At 35.5% G+C, this 21,824-nt stretch overlaps 1 protein-coding gene across 1 annotated transcript in view; it reads right to left on the bottom strand.

The window, feature by feature from the left end:
• Window positions 1-21,824, bottom strand: part of CNTLN (centlein) — a 312,305-nt gene that overhangs the window by 112,292 nt on the left and 178,189 nt on the right. The window contains exons 13-14 of the mRNA XM_030293937.2: window positions 11,849-11,949; window positions 2,964-3,055 (exon numbers count right to left, since the gene is read on the bottom strand). Coding sequence (XP_030149797.1) covers window positions 2,964-3,055; window positions 11,849-11,949 — 193 coding nt within the window. The remainder of the gene's footprint in view (window positions 1-2,963; window positions 3,056-11,848; window positions 11,950-21,824) is intronic.

Here is a 21,824-nt window from a genome sequence, read left to right as displayed (position 1 = left end):
ATATTTTAACAGGTTAATTCCATGGTGGAGTAAATAGAATAAACTGTATTTTTTAATATCTATTTTGTGGAAATAAGCAATTATACTGTTTTTAAAAAAATTGATTTTGACAGTAGTGATACAAAAATATTAAGAAACAGTATGGTCTTGGGGATATTGAATATTTTCTGTGCTATATCTTACTTCCAGCTCAGGTTACTTTAACCTGGTAAAATATTTAACCTATTTTAAAGTTTCCTTATCTGTGAAATGGGATTAGTAACATCTGTCTTGTAGATTATAAGTATTGAACATGATCATACACCACAATTCCTCATAGACAGTGAGTTCTAAACAGTTTATCATCACCATTACCACCTCATTATTGTCTCTATTATTATTATTAATCATAACAGCTACTTAATAAAATTACTTGAGCTGAAATATAATTACTTGCATTAAATATTGCTGAATTAGATCAAATTAAATCAACTTTGTACTTTTGATTAAAATATGTTATGAACAAATGTAACAAACACCTTAAGAATGAGATTTCAATTCTGGAAATTAGCATTATCTTTTTTCTTTTGACTAAAATCCATTTATGTTAGGTACAACTCATGAAAATTTTATATAACACTGGAAAAATGTCTGTTTAAAGTCTGTTACATTTAAAATGTTTAAGTATGTTAACTGCCTAAAGTGAATCTATGTTTACTCATAAGAACTGGTCAAAATTAATCGCATTTAAGTTTAAAATGGAGGACAAATACAAAACAGAGACACTACTTCCCATAGTCCATAGCACAAATTAAAGTGTTGTTCAAAGTACACTCTTAAAATTGTTGTTAACCTGATGTTAAGCCTCCAGAAATAGAAAAGAAAATTTCAATATATACTTGAAAATGAAAGCCTAGGGATTTGTTAAAGGTATTTGATTTTTCTGTAAATCAGCTCAAGTGCATACTTTTCCTCCAGTACTGATCATTTAAATAATTTACCAGAAAGGTGGTTCCTTTCAAAACTGAAATAAAACACTTGACTTTGTAAAGTGTCTATAATACTTTGCTAGGGCTGCCATAAAAAAATACCATACTAGGTAGCTTAAACCCTAATAATCATTTTAACTTAACTGACTCTTTGAAGACCTCATTTCCAAATATAGTCACATGCTTAGATGCTGGTGATTAGGACTTTGACAGGATAACATTGGTCGGGGGACTCAACTCATACCATAATAGTGTGAAATGTTAATATATTATTAAAAAATAATCTTATACGTTTCATTTCTACTATGTAAGTAAATACCGTTTTCAAGTTGTTACTATCTTTTAATCCTATTTTGAATAAGTTTACAATACATCCTTTTAAAATAAGGAAACCCAACTAAAAATGGTTAAATCATGACTCATACAATTACATTAGGTTAATATAAAAAAAAAAGTGGCAAATTAGTAATGATCCAATGCAAATAATTCCTGTTGGGTTTTAAAGACTCAAAATGGATTTCTGGATCCACTATGGTAGTAGCCATAGGTGGAAAGAAATAACAGATTTCCTCAGGGTTCCTACCTTAAGATAGTGGTAGATAGTAGTATAGTATTATATAGCCAGAGATAAATTATACAAACCCCAGCAAACAAAAATATTGTTCTGAAACAAAGAAGCTATTCAAACTGTATGACATTCCAGTTGATAATGTGTAATTTCAATTATATATTTACCTTAAGATAAATGAATGTGAGCATTTCTTGTTCTGTATGTTATTGTGGTAACCTGATATGTGTTACTCAGTATTAATGAGATGACAGCCTTTGTTACCTGACATATGGCAAGTGTTAGAAGTATAAGGGATCACATCATCTGTTGTAACTTCCTAGATTTCCTATAAGTCAAGTCACAGATGAAACAAATATAAGTAGCAGCATTAATATTTCTGTTTATATATTTGTGTATTTCCAGCTTTATCTAAGTATCTAGTGTAGCAAATGACAACCAGTTATAGGATGAAAACATTTAAAGAAAATTTTGGGGGTTCCTGAGTGGCTCAGTTGATTAAGCGTCCAACTTTGGCTCAGGTCACGATCTCACCATTCATGAGTTCGAGCCCCACATCGGGTTCTGTGCTGACAGCTCAGAGCTTGAAGCCTGCTTCAGATTCTGTGTCTCCTTCTCTCTCTGCCCCTCCCCCACTCACATTCTGTCTGTCTGTCTCTCTCTCTCTCAAAACTAAATAAACACTAAAACAAATTTTTTAAAGAATATTTTCCTTTATAACAATAACAAAGAGGCTAAAATGCAACCAAGCCAACTTAATGGATCTTGATAATAATGTGTTTATATACAAAAATATGAATTAAGTATAAAATTGTAAAGATCAACGTTAAGATTTTTAAAGAACATTTTATTATTAATTACAGACATGATGTAAAGTGACTACAGGGTTTATACAAGTGGGTCTATTAAAGCAGGGAGTGCTATCCAAAATTATATGGTCATAAATTTCTATCTAAAATGAGATGGGTCATGTATATTTTTAAGTTTAAAATTAAATGATAAACATGTTACCATTTTACTTTACCGAAGTTAAAACTATACTCAGTTTTAATCATTTAAATATTTTAAACCTGTATGCCTTTTGAAGTATAACAGAGTCTCATCATGTTCCATTTTAAAGTTAAATTGCTAAATTATAATTAATAAGCACATATAGTATACATTTTTTTAATTTCCATTGTCATTCTCTTCATTTCATCTTTGAGATATTTTTAATCTGTGTCAACAGAAGCACAAGTGTTTGCACATTTATTTCACTAACATTGATTTTTTTAACCCATTTTGGCAAGCCAATGATTTTGAATTATGAATTTAAATTAAGGATGCACACAAGGTTTAAGTTCATGAGCCCTCGTTTTAAACTATAATCCTTTATGTTAAAATTCAGATTTAACTTCCTCAGCTCAATATCTTAAAGATTGCACTACCTTCTGCCATGTCTGCTCCGACATTTCTTTCCCATTCTTCTCTGGAGTACTCTTCTTGACCCCATCATCTTCACCATATCCACAGAGTTGTTCTGGTGGAGAATAAATAATATATTATGGTAACTCATATAATGCTGAAACACTGTCCTGTCATTTTAAGGAAAAAGGTTCTGCTTTCTCAATTATGAATACTCTAGCCTATTTTATTGTCAAGTATTTGGCTAGAAACTAAATGGTGACCTTTTCCAAGATTTTCAGTCACATAATTACGTATCTTTGTAGCGTCTTTTTTTTCCCCCAGTGTAAGATTTTCAAAGGTACAACAGATCTTCAGGTTAACAATGCTATACTTTTATTCCTATTTTCATTCTTTTGTAGACTATTCCCCCTTTGCCTTAAAAGCAGAATTCACTGCCTTCTTATCTACACAGTCACTACTAGTTTTGTTCTCTGGATCTTGTTCCCTGCCAGGAGGATCAGAGTGATTGCTGAACAAAGCAAACAGTACCTGAATTAGGGTGGACTGAAACTGTAACAGCCCCTACCACCCCCTTTTCTTCAGGTAAAAGATCACACAGTAGGCAGAGTAAACCATAAAAATCTCATTTCCAGGAAAACTGTCACTGTATAACACACAGAAACCCAGATAACAGGTGAAGTTGTTTCTATAAATGATTCCTATATACTGACGATGCATTTGACTACCACAACCTTTCAACCAAGCAAAAATGTACAAGCAAGATATCAAAATTAAAGGAAAAAAATAATCATAAAATTTCAGTTAACACTATTAAAATTTAAATACACTAAAACTTATAACAAATGTTTCCTAATCAGATAAATTATTGTGACAAATTTAATATTTTATTATTGAATTATTTTTAGGATACATTTCTTAAAGAATAGAAGGGCAAAAAGAATACACAAAGCTAAAAGGATGCATATCCGTGTTAGACTGAGGTGATTTTGCTTTAAAGTATGCTTGGCTGCTGTAGGTCAGTGTAAAACTTTGATTTATCAACAAAGGAAAAAGAAAACAATATTATTCTCCGTAGAGTAGAAATCCTCTTGGTATAAACAGTGACTAACAAGTTTGTTAGAGTGAATTAGGCATTTCTTTTGTCTTTGAAACATGACATATCCAATTAAAACTTCTGTACTCATGAAATAAATAGAACACTATCCTAAGGATAATAAAAGCTAGAATAGGTAGAATTTGCCACCTGGGGAATATGTACCTTTACCTTGATAATAATCTGTTGGTTCCCAAGTTTCTCTTTCTAGTCCCCTAACACCATGGTGCTGAATTCATTTACAACACTCTTTCAGCAATATAGAAATAATATGCAAATACAATTCAGCTGTTCAAGTCATTTAAATATCTGCTATAGTTCTAAGTGAAATATTTACTCTTAAAAATAAGAAGAAAATAGTTGTATGCTCAAAGAGCATAGAATGCTAAAAATAGCTAAATAATTCCAATAAAATAAATGCTGAAGACTGATTTAAAAATGAATTGGATTGCTGCTCTGTGCTCCCGTGTGTGCGCAAAGTCCACTGGTGGACTGGTTGACCATGCTCACGTGTGGTTTTCTGTCAAAAACTTTAGTTTCTCACCTTCACAGGATTTATAAAGAGTATTCAAATAGCTAAGCCCAGGTGATGGGGAAGAACAAGGAGCCCCCTTTGACCCTTGATTCTCCTCCCCTTCGAGGATCTCAGGATTTGAGAAATGAACCAAGAGGACCTAGTTAGAAATATGCACTTCTAGTTTTGTCCTATGGTAGATGTATGAGCATGTTTCACCTTGCTGGAGATTTATCTTTAATGTTTTAGTTTATAAAATTCATTCTGATTTATATTCTTTCCCAGGAGTTTCTTCCCTCTCTACTTTTTAACGTTTAATACTGTTTATTCATAATTGTTTAAACTTATCCTATCTTCCATGTTTTTCTCTTCTCTTAATTCTCTTAGATTACATTAACAAATTAAATTCTTCTGCAATGTTTTCTCTTTGTAGATTCTTTTAGCTATTTTATCAAATTATTTTTAAAACTTATTATCATTATGAAGGATTGCAGAATATGACTTAAAATATGCCACTTCAGTATAGTGATTCTTTTGAGCAGTAGGTACTTGAAAAACAGCAAATGCTTTTGGTTAATACTTTCATATCACACTATAGTAGATTATTAGTCAGCAAATGCTTACTCCATCATCCTCTACCTTCATGGGTGGAGTACAGATCTCTACTCCACTGATGTTGAGGTTGGCCATATGAATTACTTTGCCTAAAGGAATGTGGGAATAAATAAGAATGTGCCTGTTATAAGCCTAGAACTTAGGTATTTCTCCTCTCCCCTTGGAAGCTTCCAGTATCTGCTTTGAAAAGAACATGCCAGAGAGTCCCTGCCCTGCTCAGCCTGGGCCCAAGACTGAGACATGTGGAATCATGTGAACTCAGTATGCTTCAGACAAACAACAGAACTGCAGCCTGAAGCACATCTGCCCAGCTGATCTGCAGAAACCATAAACAAGAAAAATCCTGTGTATTGTTGCAAGTCATTGAAATTTTGTGGTCACTTATGCCGTAGCAAAAGCTGTCAGGTACAGAAATTGATAACTATAAGTGAATGCTGCTATAATAAAAATCTAAATTATGTGGCATTGATTTGGGGATGGGTAATGGGTGCCAAAGAATATGTTTCAGAAGGCTGAGAAAATGGTGCTCGTGTTATGCAGTGGCCAACATTTGGCAAAATGCCATTTGACAAAACACAGAAGACAAAAAATGTAGCTAATAAATTTGTAACAGTAAGTGAGGAATATCCAGGGTAGAATGCTGACAGCATGAGTTGGTTGTTACTGGCTGCACTTGACTAGGTTTTAAGAAAAGAACTGAGTTCAGAAAAGAAGCAGCCACAGGCATATAGAAGTGCATACTTTCCATTACTTTCAGGATTGGAAATGAAGGTGTTTCTCACCATATCAAAGGAGCAGCCACTGACACATTGGCAGGATAAAGGCCAAATCTAAGATGTTGATATTGAGACATGGCCTCTGGGTTTGACTGTCATGCCTGTTACTGACAATCTCTGAAAGTAATAATGGGATGCTTAGTAGATCCTTTCAGCTGGACAAAGGACTTCTAGGAAGTTTATGGGTAAGGGCCTAAAAAGTCTAAAAGTGCTCGCCAATCCTCCACAGAAACTCATACAGAGAAGACATATGAATTGTTGGTAGCTGTATTTAATAAAATGACTTATTTTAGCCAAAGAATGTGGATAAAAGTCACAACATGCCAGTTCTAAATCAAGGCTTAAAAGGCTCTGCATGTTTATACTTGTCCTTTTGTGGCCAAGAAACAGACACGTGAAGCAGAAATAAACTCCACTTGTAGCCTAAAAAAGAGCTGGACCAGATGAGCTGGACCAGATTGTTTCAGCCAATCCACAGACCCACATAACAACAACAACAACAAATTATATGTGTGTGTGTGTGTGTGTGTACACGGACTTGCTATAGTTTCTGAGCTTTCACATTTGTTTGTTTCATCCTTTTATTAATAAACAGCTCTTCAGCTTTCAATGAAAAATACCATAAACAGTGGTTTTATGAACATACTCTTGCATTTGTAAAGATTGAGGATTCCTGCTCCAAGCCTAATCCTATAGGTGATTTCTCAGGCCTGAACATAGGTATTATATGCTTTACCTGGCAGGCCTTATGAGGGAAAGCTGCTCCCCGCCCCCCCCCCCCCCCCCCGCAACCAGACCTGGCACACAGCCAATAGACTGTGGTCCCTGAAGGGAGTTTATAGTCAAGGGCTTAGGTTCCCCCTGCCAACCACATTTTTATGCACGTCTCTGTTCCTGCCTTGCGTACCTCCACTAGGCCTCCAGGTGAACACCTCCTGACTGGCAGCCCTTTGGCTGAGGCCTTCCTCAAGTGCCTCTGTTGAGATGTCCTTATTTGGTTGCTGGGGTGGGGGGTAACCTTAAAGACATTTTTCTTGCATCTGACTCAATACCCAATACTTTTCTTCTCCCAGCCCTCCCTTCCTTTCTCCCCCAAGACTCAGGTCAATAAAAATGCAGGAGACTTTTGCTCAGAGCTCCTTTGGCTGTAAGACAACCTCTCTGTCTGTGCTGATCCATCTGATCCTCAACTAGCAGGCAGTTCCAGGGGGAAGATGGAACAGAGAGAGTTGATGCTTTCTCCACTTTAGCCTCTTGCTTATATAGTAAGTGATTAAAGGCTTGACTGTTACTTTCATTTGGCTTATTATCTTAAATCAGCTACATAGACACCTGGCAGCCCAGATCTCTCCAGCTTCTAACAGAGATATTGTGGGATTGTAGCAGATTCATTACACTATGAATTGTAATTTTCAGTAAAGAGAAATTTAGTGTGATAGGGGCTTAAGGTGCTCGTGCGGGAAGTTAGAGGAGACAGAACTGATTTGAGAGGAAAGGTAATGAGTATTTAAAAAAAAAACATGCAAAACTTCTGAAATCTTTATAAAAATAGGCAGGGGAAAACAGGTAGCAGGAAATAAGAAAATACACCTGGTACATGGAGAAAGGTTACTATCCCTATAGATTTGAGATTTTAATCCAGGGAAACATGTTCAATGACAATAAAAGTAAGTACCAGAGACACTAGATTTACCTGTCCATGTAGCACAACTAAAACTAGAGAATAAGAGATGAAAAAAATGGTTGTCAGACATTGGGTGTCTAAGACACTGCAAAGTAGTCAGCCCTAAGGGCAAACAAATGAAGTGAATCCAATCCTTTTTCCCACTTATTGCCTAGAGCACTTCCAGGCTACAGCACAGAAATGGGGCACTAAATGGGTCTGGTATTCTTCCTAAATTGAAGTGACAGATCCCAGAGTCCAGGCAGACCAAGGAAGCTGGACTTTGCAGGATACAGTGCCAAGGAACAGAAATCTGCTCGGACACAGGGAGAGCTCCGAAGGTCTACAGGGGGTCCCCCTCAAGTCTTCAGCTAAGTACAGATCAGCACAGGCGTGTGTGTAAACAGCCCAAAGAAAGAACCACCTAAAAGGATTAAAGGAAATAATCTCCAAAAGTCACACAGGCCCAAGAATAGTTCATTCTCCCAATAGGAGAGAGTAGAAAAAAAAAAAAAAAAAAGACATGTTATGTATTGTTTTAAAAAAGATAAGAATGACAGGTGAATTCTCACTGAAAACACTTTAAGCCAGAAGATAATAGAGTAAATTTGTTTTTTAGTATCAAAAGAAAAAAAAAAACCCTGCCAATGCAGAATTCTATACTTAGTGAAAAGATCTTTCAAAAATAAAGACAAAATAAAGGTTGCTTTTTCAGGTATAAAAAAGCTGAAAGAAGTCATCACCAGCAGATGTGCACTATAATAAATATTAAAGGGAGTCCTTTAGGAAAACAGAAAATAATATCAACTGTAAGTCTGGATCTACAGGATTCCCAGGAAGGGAATGAAGAGCAGCAGAAATAGTTCTTACTAAAGATAAGAACCACCAGACTGGTGACAGCTAAAGCCAGATATTTAAAATCTCTGAGATCACCCCTTGCAGGACAGGAAACACTCTCCAGCAGGTGGAGTGAAATGGACATTTAACAAAATACAGATTTAAGATCCAGTCTGGAAAAAAACACAATTAAAGAACTTGTCAAAAACCTGAATTTAATAAAATACGAGCTCAGAAAAGAAATAATAAGACATGCAAAATTAGTGGGAATTTGAAGAGTTGTAGATTTAATATAAATACTAGAAAGAACAAAGGAAAGAATATAAATATAATATATAAACTCTCTCTCTCTCCATATATATGGGGAGAGGGAGAGGAAAAGTAAGAGAAAAAGTAAGCAAATACAAAGATTACTGACATCCTTAAACTGCAGTATTAAAAATGCAATATGCAAAAACACATTTCCTTGTAATGCAGGAAGATCTTAATTGACAATAATAAATTACATGGATAATCCAAAAATATGATTTAGAACAAAGTATATCAAGACATCTTCTATTTAAGTTTTGGAACATCAGGTTGAAAAAAGTAAAAATTCAGGCATTCACAAAGCAAAAGGAAGTCATATCCAAAGAAAGGAGTGAGGAACTGGAGGAAGGGCAAACCTGACACCTCTCCATAATATATCTCCACAACAAGCTTTCATTCTAAAAATGAATAATATCTAGAAAGTTCTGAGGGGAAAAAAGTGTGACATGATACAAGTATACCCAGCCAATTTATCCATTGACTGTAAAAACTGTTGAAACATATTTTCAAACATCTAAGCTCTTACAAATATAGCTACTTTGATCCCTTCTTGAAGTTTCAGTTATATCTGGCGAACCAAAAAAATAAATCATAATAAAGAATTCGTGAATAGAAAGACGATGGTTTTAAAACTGTGATGAGTACTGAGCACATTGCATATAAAAATAAGACTTTAAACCTGGGGAAATTATTGTTGCAATATGTTAAATTATAGACTTTGATAAAATTAAAAGTTTTTTTTTTTTAATTTTTTTTTTCAACGTTTATTTATTTTTGGGACAGAGAGAGACAGAGCATGAACGGGGGAGGGGCAGAGAGAGAGGGAGACACAGAATCGGAAACAGGCTCCAGGCTCTGAGCCATCAGCCCAGAGCCTGACGCGGGGCTCGAACTCCCGGACCACGAGATCGTGACCTGGCTGAAGTCGGGCGCTTAACCGACTGCGCCACCCAGGCGCCCCGATAAAATTAAAAGTTTATTTAATGAACAAGACTCAAGCTGTGGGGGAAATAAAATAAAATTTTTTGTTTTTATTTCCATTTTTTAAAATGTTTATTTTTGAGAGAGAGAGAAGAAGCATTGAGTAGGGAAAGGGCAGAGAGACAGGAGGACATTGGATCCAAGCACCAACAGGGCAGAGCCTGATGTGGGGCTCGAACTCATGAACCATGAGAAAAATAAAATGTATTTTAAAAATAACTTGTTTTCATTTTGCATGACAAGATATTAATTTTTAATATGCCCTGAAATTGAAATACATACTTTAAAAAATACAAAGTAATTCATCTTCAATATTTTTAGGATCTTTCTTTTTAATCTTAGAGGGAAGTTCTAGAAATTAACATCTATTGACGTAATGAAACATTTACCTAAAGTTCAACAGTTCTTGTATGATTATATCTGTTTCTTTTTATTTGGATTGTTCCAAATAAAGTAATATGTAATTATCTTTTTAAAAAAAATGTTTATTATTTATCTTTGAGAAAGAGAGACAGAACATAAGCAGGGAAGGAGCAGAGAGAGAGAGGGAGACACAGAATCTGAAGCAGGCTCCAGGCTCCTAGCTGTCAGCACAGAGCCTGATGTAGGGCTTGAACCCACAAACAGTGAGATCACGACCTGAGCTAAAGTCAGACACTCAGCCAATTGAGCCACCCAGATGCCCCTATGTAATTATCTTTTAAAAAAATAGCATATATTATGTTTTTCTGTTTGCACAATTTATCTAACTAGTCTTCTTTATATATAAGTATTAAGAGATATTTGATTTGATAATTATTTAAGATTGAAATTTTGATTTTTAAGTGATGGAATTAAGATGTTTTGTCTTCTTTTATTCTTTCTTATTGCTTGAATATTTATAAGTATGCATACTTTTTCCAGAAACAATAAAGTTATTACTTTTTAAAATTTTATTTACTTATTTTGAGACAGAAGAAGAGAGAGAGAGAGAGAGAGAGAGAGAGAGAGAACGAACAGGGGAACGGCAGAGAGAGGGGGACAGAGAATCCAAAGCAGGCTCCGTGTTGACAGCAGAGAGCCTGATGAGGGGCTTGAATTCACAAACTGTGAGATCATGACCTGAGCCGAAGTTGGATGCTTAACCAACTGAGCCACCCAGGCAACCCAATAAAGTTATTTTTAAAAAGTAAACTGAGGATAAAATCTTAGAGAACCCCAAAAGGTAAGGAATAAGTGGAAGGAAATCCCAGTGGAAGAAACAAAGAAAATACAGGCAAGCACAGTATGAAGGTAAAACAAAGGAAAACCAGTGTTTCAGTGGTGTAAAACAGATATCTCAAATGCTGGCTTTGACAAGGCACCAGTGACCTAAGAGCAACTGGAACAACAATAGTAATTGGGACAATAGAAAGATGAGTGGTATATGAACACTTGTTAAGTATAAATTATTAAATTAATTGTTAATTATAAATTGTCAACACCTAAAAAGTATAGGAGTAACAACAAAGCTGTAGTTAAGTTAAACAAGGAGAAATCCTTCATATCAATCTTATTTACTTTTTTTTAATGAGATACCACAGTATGGACTGAAGTCATATAGTAAATATAGTTATCTTGATTTTAACAAAGGAACAATACTTCAACTGGAACAGATACATTTGCTCTTACTAATCAGTTTTAGGCTAGTGGTCAATCAGGTGGCAGATCTGCAGACCTCCAAGTTTCTTTTTAACTCTATTATTTTGATTCCAGGACAATAGAGGAGCACTAAATGAGTTCCAGAAAAATGTAATGTCAAACAAAAATATAAATGAATTATTGAGTATAATAACTCTATATAATCTATAAAACTTTGAACAAACATAAATAGTAAAACTTTACTGACGAACCAAAGAATGAACATCTCTTCTCCTTATTAAATATCTCTTTAGAATTTTTAATGAATTATAAAGCTGACTTTTAGGTGTTCTATTTGATTTTCTTGTGAAAGGTAAAAATGTTAATGACATATCAGAAAGTAAGGAAAGAGGGGGAACAAGGATAAGATTCTTACAAGAAATTGAAAATAAAACATCAAGTACTGGATAATTTAAAAATGCCTGCATTAAATATTTAGTCTTACAAAAAAAATGTACCTTCTCTTTTCTCTGCCATACATGTGTTCAATTCTCGTATTGTTGCCTTATCAATAGATATACGTACTTTAAGTTTATCCAATTCTTCTTGAAGATTCATCCTATGAAAATTAACAAAATAAATGATTATTTGAAACATGTAAGTTACTGAATAGTGTAGCAAACAGATAAAGGTAGTAAAGATATTTAACAAAATATGAATTAGGCAATAGTAAAAAAAGAAAAAATATATCATTATTAATAAACCCTAACAATTAAAATTGAATTTTAATGAGAATCTGGAAAAAATGTTTTAAGTAAGTGATTTTTAAATTTATTTAAATAAACATGCTAAATACTTAAAAACATAGGCTGTATTTTTAAAAAATGAGTTACCCAATCATTTTTTTCTAAGATTTTATTTTTAAGTAATATCTACACCCAATGTGGAGCTCAAACTTACAACCCCAAGATCAAGAGGTGCATGCTCTACTTAGTGAGCCAGCCAGGTAATACACTTTGTACCAAACACTTGTTAACAAACAGATATACTATGCAAATCATAATACAAATATTAATACATACACTGAAAGCCAAGTTAGTACATTTCTAGATGCCAAGAAAAGACAAAGAACTCTTACTAGTAAAATGGAATTGAGCTACCATGGTGAGAGACTGGATCAAATACCACCCATGGAGACCTCAGACCTTCAGACCTGAATGGGGATGGAAGTTTATGCCCAAGGTCCTTCATGGCTGAGAGACAAAACTGGGCTAACTGTAGTAAGCTTGCAAACAAAAATTTTCTGAGTGAAACAGGAATATCTGAGCTTATTTTGTTCCATTAAAACAGGTAAGCCTAGGGGTGCCTGGGTGACTCAGTTGGTTAAATGTCCAACTCTTCTCTTGATATCGGCTCAGGTCATGACATGAATGACAGTCTACATATCACCCCACCCAATAAAGGAGAATGCACAATAAGGAAAATGAAACAACAGAACAATTTAAAATGAGTTTTTATAAAATTAGAGTTTTGAAAATGTTGACAAAAAGGAAAAAGAGGTGACAAACGTTTATTTTAAAAAACATAACTCATTACAAACTAATGAATGTGTTAAATAGCACACAAAGCTAATGAAAGCTGGTAAAATTATAGACAACACAAAGAAACAAAAAGGAGGAAAACAGTAACAATATATAAAGTGTGTTTGAATAAGAAGCCCAAAAAGCATCTAATAGAAATTTTCAAGGAGAGAATTGAGAAAGAGTGAAATTAATATTCAAAATACAATGGCTGAAAATTGAGAGCTGATGAAAAATGTGAATTAGTAGATTAAGAGAGTATCACAAATTTCAAACAATAAATAAAACTATATTCATGGTTAGAAACATAGGAACACTGTAGGATACCAAAGAAAAAGACAATCTTAAAATCAACCATATTGAGAAGAAATGTTAATTAACAACTAAAGAACTCTGGAGTGACAACAGACTTCTCACAGAAACAAACAAAAAAAGCAGAAGAAAAATAAGTAATATTTTCAACGTTCAAAGGCTTACTACTCATAGATCCTAGATGAAAGAACTATTTCATTTAGGTGGAAAAAGACCCTTCAAAGTCAACATATGAAACAAAATAGGCAGTGATGATTAAAAACATTTGTAAATGTGTACATGGAAGTAAATATTTATCATGTGAAGCCATCATAACAATAGCTAAGTGAAGGCAGAAATAGAATATGGTAGAACTAAAATCTGAAAAATAAAATGATATAAGATCAAGAGAAGGGTCAGTGTTAAAGTATTCTAAGAACCCTGTACTGTTGGTGAGGATATAAGTACTAATGAACTTTAGTTTGTCAAATAAACAGTGTATAATTTCAGGGCACCTGGGTGGATCAGTTGGTTGGAGCGTCCAACTCTTAATTTCAGCTCAGGTCATGATCTCAGGGTTGTGGGATCGAGCCCCAGGTCAGGCTCCAAGCTGAGTGTGGAGCCTGCTTGGGATTTTCTTTTCCTCTGGCCCTTCTCTGTTTGTGCATGCAGCTAGCTAGCTCGCTCTCTCTCTCTCTCTCTCTCTCTCCCCCTCCCTCCCTCAAATAAAAAAAAATAAATAAAAATTTAAAAATAAAAACCAATTTTTTTAAGAGATATATAATTTCAAGAAAAAGCATTTAAAGAATGGAAAACATAAAATGTATAAATCAGAAGAAGTCAAAAAAGAAATGAACATGTACTCAAATCTAAGGGAAGAAAAGGACTAAAAAATGTTTGTTTATTTATTTTGAGAGAGCACAAGCAGAGGAGGAACAGAGAGAGAATCCCAAGCAGGCTCCATGCTATCAGTGCAGAGCCCAAGGCAGGGCTCAATCTCACAAACCAGGGGATCATGACCTGAGCCAAAATCAAGAGTTGGATGCTCAACTGACTGCATCACCCAGGCGCCCCAAGAAAAGGATTTTTAAAAGGAGCATAAAAAATAAAATACAGACTAAGAAAAAAAAGTAATATTAAAGATAAAGATTGTTATTACATAATGATCAAAGAAATGACTTATTAGGAAGACACAGCAGCTCTAAAATGTTATATATTCAACAATATATTTATAATTTATTATAATTTATATTTTATTTTATTAAAAGATTTAAAATATAACATTAAAAAAATAAATATAATATCTATATATTAAAAATACATTTTACATTTATACTTTATATAACTATTAAAAAAATAGTCCCTGCTTTTCCTCACTAAGATTATTTATTAAAAAATTGATGTTTACAGTTTGATGGGTATACTTACATATTTTTTAATATAAGAACTTTAAAAATTACGATCCTAGGATTACATTTGTAGCTTCTCAGGTAGGTTACAGATTGATGGGAGGGGCACACACACATACACTCATCCACACAGTAATTTCTGTACCCCATGTAACTGGAGGAAATCTGTATATGAAACTTATGATTGTTTCTTTCTTTCTTCTTTCTTTCCTTCCTCCTTTCCTTTCCTTTCCTTTCCTTTCCTTTCCTTTCCTTTCCTTTCCTTTCCTTTCCTTTCCTTCCTTTCTTTTCCTTTCTTTCCTATTTATCTTTGAGAGAGAGAGAGAGAGAGAGACCGAGCGCAAGTGGGGCAGGGGCAGAGAGAGAGGGAGACACAGAATCCAAAGCAGGCTCCAGGGTCAGCACTGTCAGCATAGAGCCCAAAACAGGGCTTTGTGACCCACAAAGCCCAAGATCATGACCTGAGCCGATGTTGGATGCTTAACCGACTGAGCCACCCAGGTACTCCAATACTATTTATTTCTTTTAAATACTAAAAAGCAACTGATCTACAATGAAAACAAACCATTCAAAAGCCTGAGATAGTTTTAAGAAGGGGTAAACACTTTGTATTAGTTATCTGTATAATTCAAAATAAAAAATGATATTTATATGGGCGCCTGAGTGGATCAGTTGGTTAAGTGCCTGACTCTTGGTTTGGGCTCAGGTCATGATCTCATGGTTTGTGGAATCAAGCCCCATGTTGGGCTCTGCACTGATAGCACAGAACCTGCTTTGGATTCTCTCTCTCCTCTCTCTCTGCCTCTCCCTGCTTGCAAGCCTGCTCTATTCAAAATAAATAAATTTTAAAAAATTGGTACCTATATATGGTCATTACCATTTAATTCAGATGTTCAAACTCAACATACTTGATGAAACTATTTGCCCTAAAGAAAGGATTTTGTTTGTTTGTTTGTTTGGTTTTTAGATTTTTTTTATTGGAATTCCAGTGTAGTTAACATACAGTGTTATATTAGTTTCAAGTGTACAATATACTGATTCTGCAATTCTTTTTTAAAAAAATTTTTTTTTCAACGTTTATTTATTTTTGGGACAGAGAGAGACAGAGCATGAACGGGGGAGGGGCGGAGAGAGAGGGAGACACAGAATCGGAAACAGGCTCCAGGCTCCGAGCCATCAGCCCAGAGCCCGACGCGGGGCTCGAACTCACGGACCGCGAGATCGTGACCTGGCTGAAGTCGGACGCTTAACCGACTGTGCCACCCAGGCGCCCCAGTGATTCTGCAATTCTATACATTATTCAGTGCTCATCAGGATCAAGTGTACTCTTTAATCCCCATCCTCTATTTCACCCATCCCATGACCCATCTCTCTTCTGGTAACCATCAGTTTGTTCTCTATAGTTAAGTTTTCTTGTTTTGTCTCTCTTTTTTTTTTTCCCTTTGCTCATTTGTTTTGTTTCTTAAATTCCACATGAGTGAAATTATATGGTATTTGTCTTTCTCTAACTGACTTATTTCACTTAGCATTATACTCTCTAGTTCTATCCATGTCATTGCAAATGGCAAGATATTTTAACTTTTATTTTTAACTTTTATTTATTTATTTTGAGACAGAGGGAGAGAGAGGGGGGTGCTGGGAAGGGCACAGAGAGAGAGGGAGAGAGAGGGAGGGAGGGAGGGAGGGAGGGGGAGAGAGAGAGAGAGAGAGAGAGAGAGAGAGGAGAGAGAGAGAGAGAGAATGAATCCCAAGCAGGCTCCGTACTGTCAGTGGAGAGCCCGATGTGAGGCTTGAACCCACAAACCATGGGATCATGACCTGAGCTGAAGTCAAACGCTTAACCAACTGAACCACCCAGGCCCCCTCATTAGTTTTTTTTTTTTTTTAATTTTTTAAGTTTATTTATTTATTTGAGAGGGAGAGAGAAAGAACAAGCAGTGGAGGGGCAGAGAGAAGGAGAGAGAGAATCCCAAGCAGGCTCCACACCATCAGTGCAGAACTGGATGTGGGACTCAAACTCATGAACTGTGAGATCATGACCTGAGTCGAGATCAAGAGTCGGACGCTAAACTGACTTTGCCACCCACACGCACCTTCATTCTTTTTTTTACAGCTGAATATTCCATTGTGTGTGTGTATGTACATATAAATATACACACACCGATCCTCTTTGCCCATTCATCTATCAGTGGACACGCTTCCATATCTTGGTTACTGTAAATAATGCTATAATAAACACAGAGGTGCATGTATCACTTTGAATTAGTGTTTTTGTATGTTTTGGGTAAATACCTAGTAGTAATTACTGAATCATATGGTAATTCTATTTTTAACTTTTTGAAGACTTTCCATACTGTTTTCCACACTGGTTGCACCAGTTTGCATTCCTATCAACAGTGCATGAGGGTTACTTTTTCTCCACATCCTCCCCAACACCTGTTGTTTCTTGGGTTTTTGACTTTAGCCATTCTGAAAGGTATCTTATTGTAGTTTTGTTTTGCATTTCCTTGATGATGAGTGATGTTCAGCATCTTTTCATATGTCCACTGGCCATCTGTATGTCTTCTTTGGAGAAATGCCTGTTCATGTCTTCGGCCCATTTTTTAATTGGGTTATTTTTTGGGTGAGTTGTATCAACTCTTTATATATTTTAGATACTAACCCTTTATCAGATAGGTCATTTGCAAATATCTTCTTCCATTCTGTAGGTTGCCTTTTAGTTTTGGTTGTTTCCTTTGCTGTGCAGAAGATTTTTATTTTTATGTAGTCCCAATAGTTTACTTTCACTTTTGTTTCTCTTGCCTCAAGAGACGTACCTAGAAAAATGTTGCTATTAGCTGATGTCACAGTAATTACTGCCAGTGCTCTTTTCGATGATTTTTATGGTTTCAGGTCTCACATTTAGGTTTTTAGTCCATTTTGAGTTTATTTTTGTGTATGGCGTAAGAAATTGGCCCAGTTTTATTCTTTTGCATGTTGCTGCCCTGCTTTCTCTACACCATTTGTTGAAGAGACTGTCTTTTTCCCATTGTATATTCATTCCTCCTTTGTCAAAGATTAATTGACCATATAACTTTGGGTTTATTTCTGGGTTTTCTATTCTATCTATTTCTATTCTATTATGTCTGAATTTTTCTTTCTTAGTAGGTATTTTTTAAGGTTACTTATTTATTGGGGCACCTGGGTGGCTCAGTCGGTTAAGCGGCCAACTTCGGCTCAGGTCATGATCTCGCGGTCCGTGAGTTCGAGCCCCGCGTCGGGCTCTGTGCTGACAGCTCAGAGCCTGGAGCCTGTTTCGGATTCTGTCTCCCTCTCTCTGACCCTCCCCTGTTCATGCTCTGTCTCTCTCTCTGTCTCAAAAATAAATAAACGTTAAAAAAAAATTTAAAAAAAAGATTACTTATTTATTAAGAGAGAGAGAGAGAGATAATGAGTGGGGGAAGGGCAGAGAGAGAGAAGGGGACGGAGGATCTGAAGTAGGCTTCATGCCAACAGCAGAGAGCCCCATGTGGGGCTTGAACTTCACGCATCACGAGATCATGAACTGATTCGAAGTCAGATGCTTAACCAATTGAGCCGCCCAAGCCCTCCTCTTTTTTTTCTTTTTAAGTAATCTCTACATCCAATGTGAGGCTCAAACCTTAGGACCCAAGATCAAGAGTCACATGATCTACTGACTGAGCCAGCCAGATGCACCAATCTATGTGTCTATTTTTACGCCTCTACCATACTGTTTAGATTGCTATAGCTTTCTAATTATAACTGGAAGTCTGGAATTGTGATACTTCCAGTTTTGTTGTTTAAAGAACATAAACTGTTAGTATGATAAAATACATTTAAAGAGAGTAATTTTTATGGTTTTTTTTTCAGAAAAATCAAATGATTATTCACTAAACACTTAAGATACACTATGTGATCTTTTAGTAAATACTATTAATTCTTTAGGTAATTTTAAAAACATTATATATATTGTGCCTAAAATGTATGAAAATTAAGGTAACAATCAAATTAAAAATACTGTATGTATCATACTATGACCTGAATGTTTGTGTTCCTCTAAAATTCATGATGAAATTCTAACCTCCAAAGATAATGGTGTTAGGAGGTCAGAACTTTGGGATGTTCTTAGGTCATGTGAAACCCTCATGAATGGGATTAGTGCCTCTAAAAAAGAACCCCCAGAGAGCTCCCTCACCTCTTCAGTCATATAAGGATAAGACAAGATATCTGCAACGTGAAAGAAGGCCCTTGCCAGACCATGCTGGCACCCTGATCCAGACTTCCAGCCTCTAGAACTATGAGAAATAAATCTCTGTTGCTTATAAGCTATACAGTCTGCATTATTTTGTAATAGCAGCCAGAATGGACTAAAACAGATGACCTCAAAGAACAAATACCATGTGTATACAGTCTCAAATATATGAAAATAGTTTAAGGTATCAATATGAAAAGTTAATCTCAAGAGTAAGAAAATAAAACTCCAAAATATACTTGCCACTTACATCAGTGAATATCTGCCAACGGACACAAAATATTTTCTCTTAACTAACATTCTTGCTAATTGTACAGTAAAATACAATGATAATACAAGAAAAATATAATTGCTGAAAGATGTAAAAAACACAAATATCTATCAGTGGATGAATGGATGAACACAATATGGTATATACATACCATAGTATTATTCAGCCTTAAAAAGGAAAGAAATTGTGACACATACTACAACATGGAAATACTTGGAAGACATTATGACAAATGAAATAAACCAGACACAAAAAGAAAAACATATGATTCCATTTTCTATAGGATACCTAGAATAGGCAAATTCATAGAGACAAAAGGAGAAAAAGATCAGAGCTGAGAGAAGGGGGAATGGGGAGCTATTATTTAATGGGTACAGTTTCATTTTGAGAAAATGGAAAGTCCTAAACATGGATCATGGTGGTGGCAGGACAACAATGTGAGCATATTTAATGGGACTTAACTGTACACCTAAAGATGGTTATAATGGTAAGTTTCATGTGATGTAAATTTTGCCACAATAAAAAATATATATCCCCCAATTTAGGTTGGTAACACCACAAACAAAAGTACAGTAAAACCTGGGTTTGCGAGCATAATTCGTTCCGGAAACATGCTTGTAATCCAAAGCACTTGAATATCAAAGCAAATTTACCCATAAGAAATAATGGAAACTCAGAAGATTCGTTCTACAACCCAAAAATATTCATATAAAAATGATTACAATACTGTCTTATCATACAAAATAATAAATAAAATACAAAATATAAAGAAAAATAAACAAATTAACCTGCACTTACCTTTGAAAACCTTCATGGTTAGTGTGGGGGATAAGAGAGAGGAGGGTTATTGTGTAGGACAACTTTCACACTGCTATCTATTGGCTCAATGGAATCTTTCTCTTTTCGTGCAACTTTAACAAGGAACCTATCCAATGACACTTACTTTTGACTCCTTTTGAGGATTTCACGGAAATGTGACATTGTATTATCATTAAACAGATTCATCGCTCGCACTGCTACAGACTTATTTGGGTGGTGCTTTTTTACAAAATTTTGCACTGTTTCCTACATTTTACACATCGCCTTAATCTCATTTGAAGTGAATGGATCCTTCCACCTTTTTCTCTTCCTCCTCTGCAGACAAGATGCAGACATAGACTTATAAAACCTTGCAATTTCAGCCACTTGCATACCTCGATAGTACTTCTCAATGATTTCCTTCTTAACTTCCATCATAATCATCTCCTTCTTCTTACCGCCTTTCTTTTCAACCTTTTTCTACATGGGAGCCATTGTGTATGTTCGCATGGATGTTGACTACAGTACAGTATTTTTTTTTCTTTTTTTTTTTTTTTTCCAACGTTTATTTATTTTTGGGACAGAGAGAGACAGAGCATGAATGGGGGAGGGGCAGAGAGAGAGGGAGACACAGAATCGGAAACAGGCTCCAGGCTCTGAGCCATCAGCCCAGAGCCTGACGCGGGGCTCGAACTCACGGACCGCGAGATCGTGACCTGGCTGAAGTCGGACGCTTAACCGACTGCGCCACCCAGGCGCCCCTACAGTACAGTATTAATAAACTCTTGTCATATACTATATTTAATGTAATTGGCAATAAGGCAGCAGAGGAATGGGTCTACGTCTGCAGGCAGCCTGACCTAGAATGAAGCAAAGCATTCCTAAGCTTACTTTTGTATGGAAAAGCAAAGGACTGTCCATAGGTGCTTTGAAGTAACAAAAAATACACTAGCACCAGTTGTGGACACTTGAAAAACCACTGATTTCTGCCAAACACCGTGGCCTGAGATTGAGCATCAGAGCATGGGAGACAATCACCCCCAATCCCGCAGAGAGAGAAAGAGAAGAACCATTGTCTCAGTTGTGATTATGTGACATTTGGTGTCACGTATTACTCGTATTACAAGACATCAGTCATTTATCAAGTTAAAATTTATTAGAAATGTTTGCTGATCTTACGGATGTTTGCTGATCTTATGCTGATCTTATGGAACACTCACAGAACAAGTTACTCACAATCCAAGGTTTTACTGTATATTTTAGCCAGATCCATCTGGCTAAAGACAAAGGGGAAAAATGGAAAGAATCAGGGAAGATGCAAACACGGAAAGGCACAGCAAAGCTTTATCTTCATATCAATCAAATTTGTAATTATATATTTGTGTGTTTATAGATTATTATTTATGTTCTCCAATAAACCGAAGGCCTGTGAGGCCAGAATGTTTGTGTTCTGCTCAATATTTTACTTCCAGTGCCCAGCAAATTTATTGAATTAATGACTGAAAGCACCACAATACAAAAGGTCACAGATTCAGTACTATGTAACTAATATTATAAAACTCCATAGTTTAAAAGTCCTTTATTTTTCCACATTTTATTTACTTAGCTATAATAGTTTACTTGCTTCCAGACCCCAGTACTTTAACAGAATCATGAGTGTTTTTAAAGCCTATCTATAGGCCTCAAGTTGCATCATGTACTAGTAACATACTAGAGATCAGGTCGATGAGGGACCCTAGGCTTTGGTGCTCTAACAGCAATGAATTAGGTTGCATGCTGATCTTGTTCTGAAACTTCTCACTCTTACTTATGAAGACTTAATATGTAAATGAGTTTCCTTCCTTATGTATCCAACATCAGTGGCTGAATTTCTTGTCTCCAATTCTCAGTCTT

The sequence above is a fragment of the Lynx canadensis genome, chromosome D4, assembly GCF_007474595.2.
Source record: "Lynx canadensis isolate LIC74 chromosome D4, mLynCan4.pri.v2, whole genome shotgun sequence".
NCBI classification, from domain to species: Eukaryota; Metazoa; Chordata; class Mammalia; order Carnivora; family Felidae; genus Lynx; species Lynx canadensis.
This window is presented reverse-complemented; position numbering and strand designations above follow the sequence as displayed.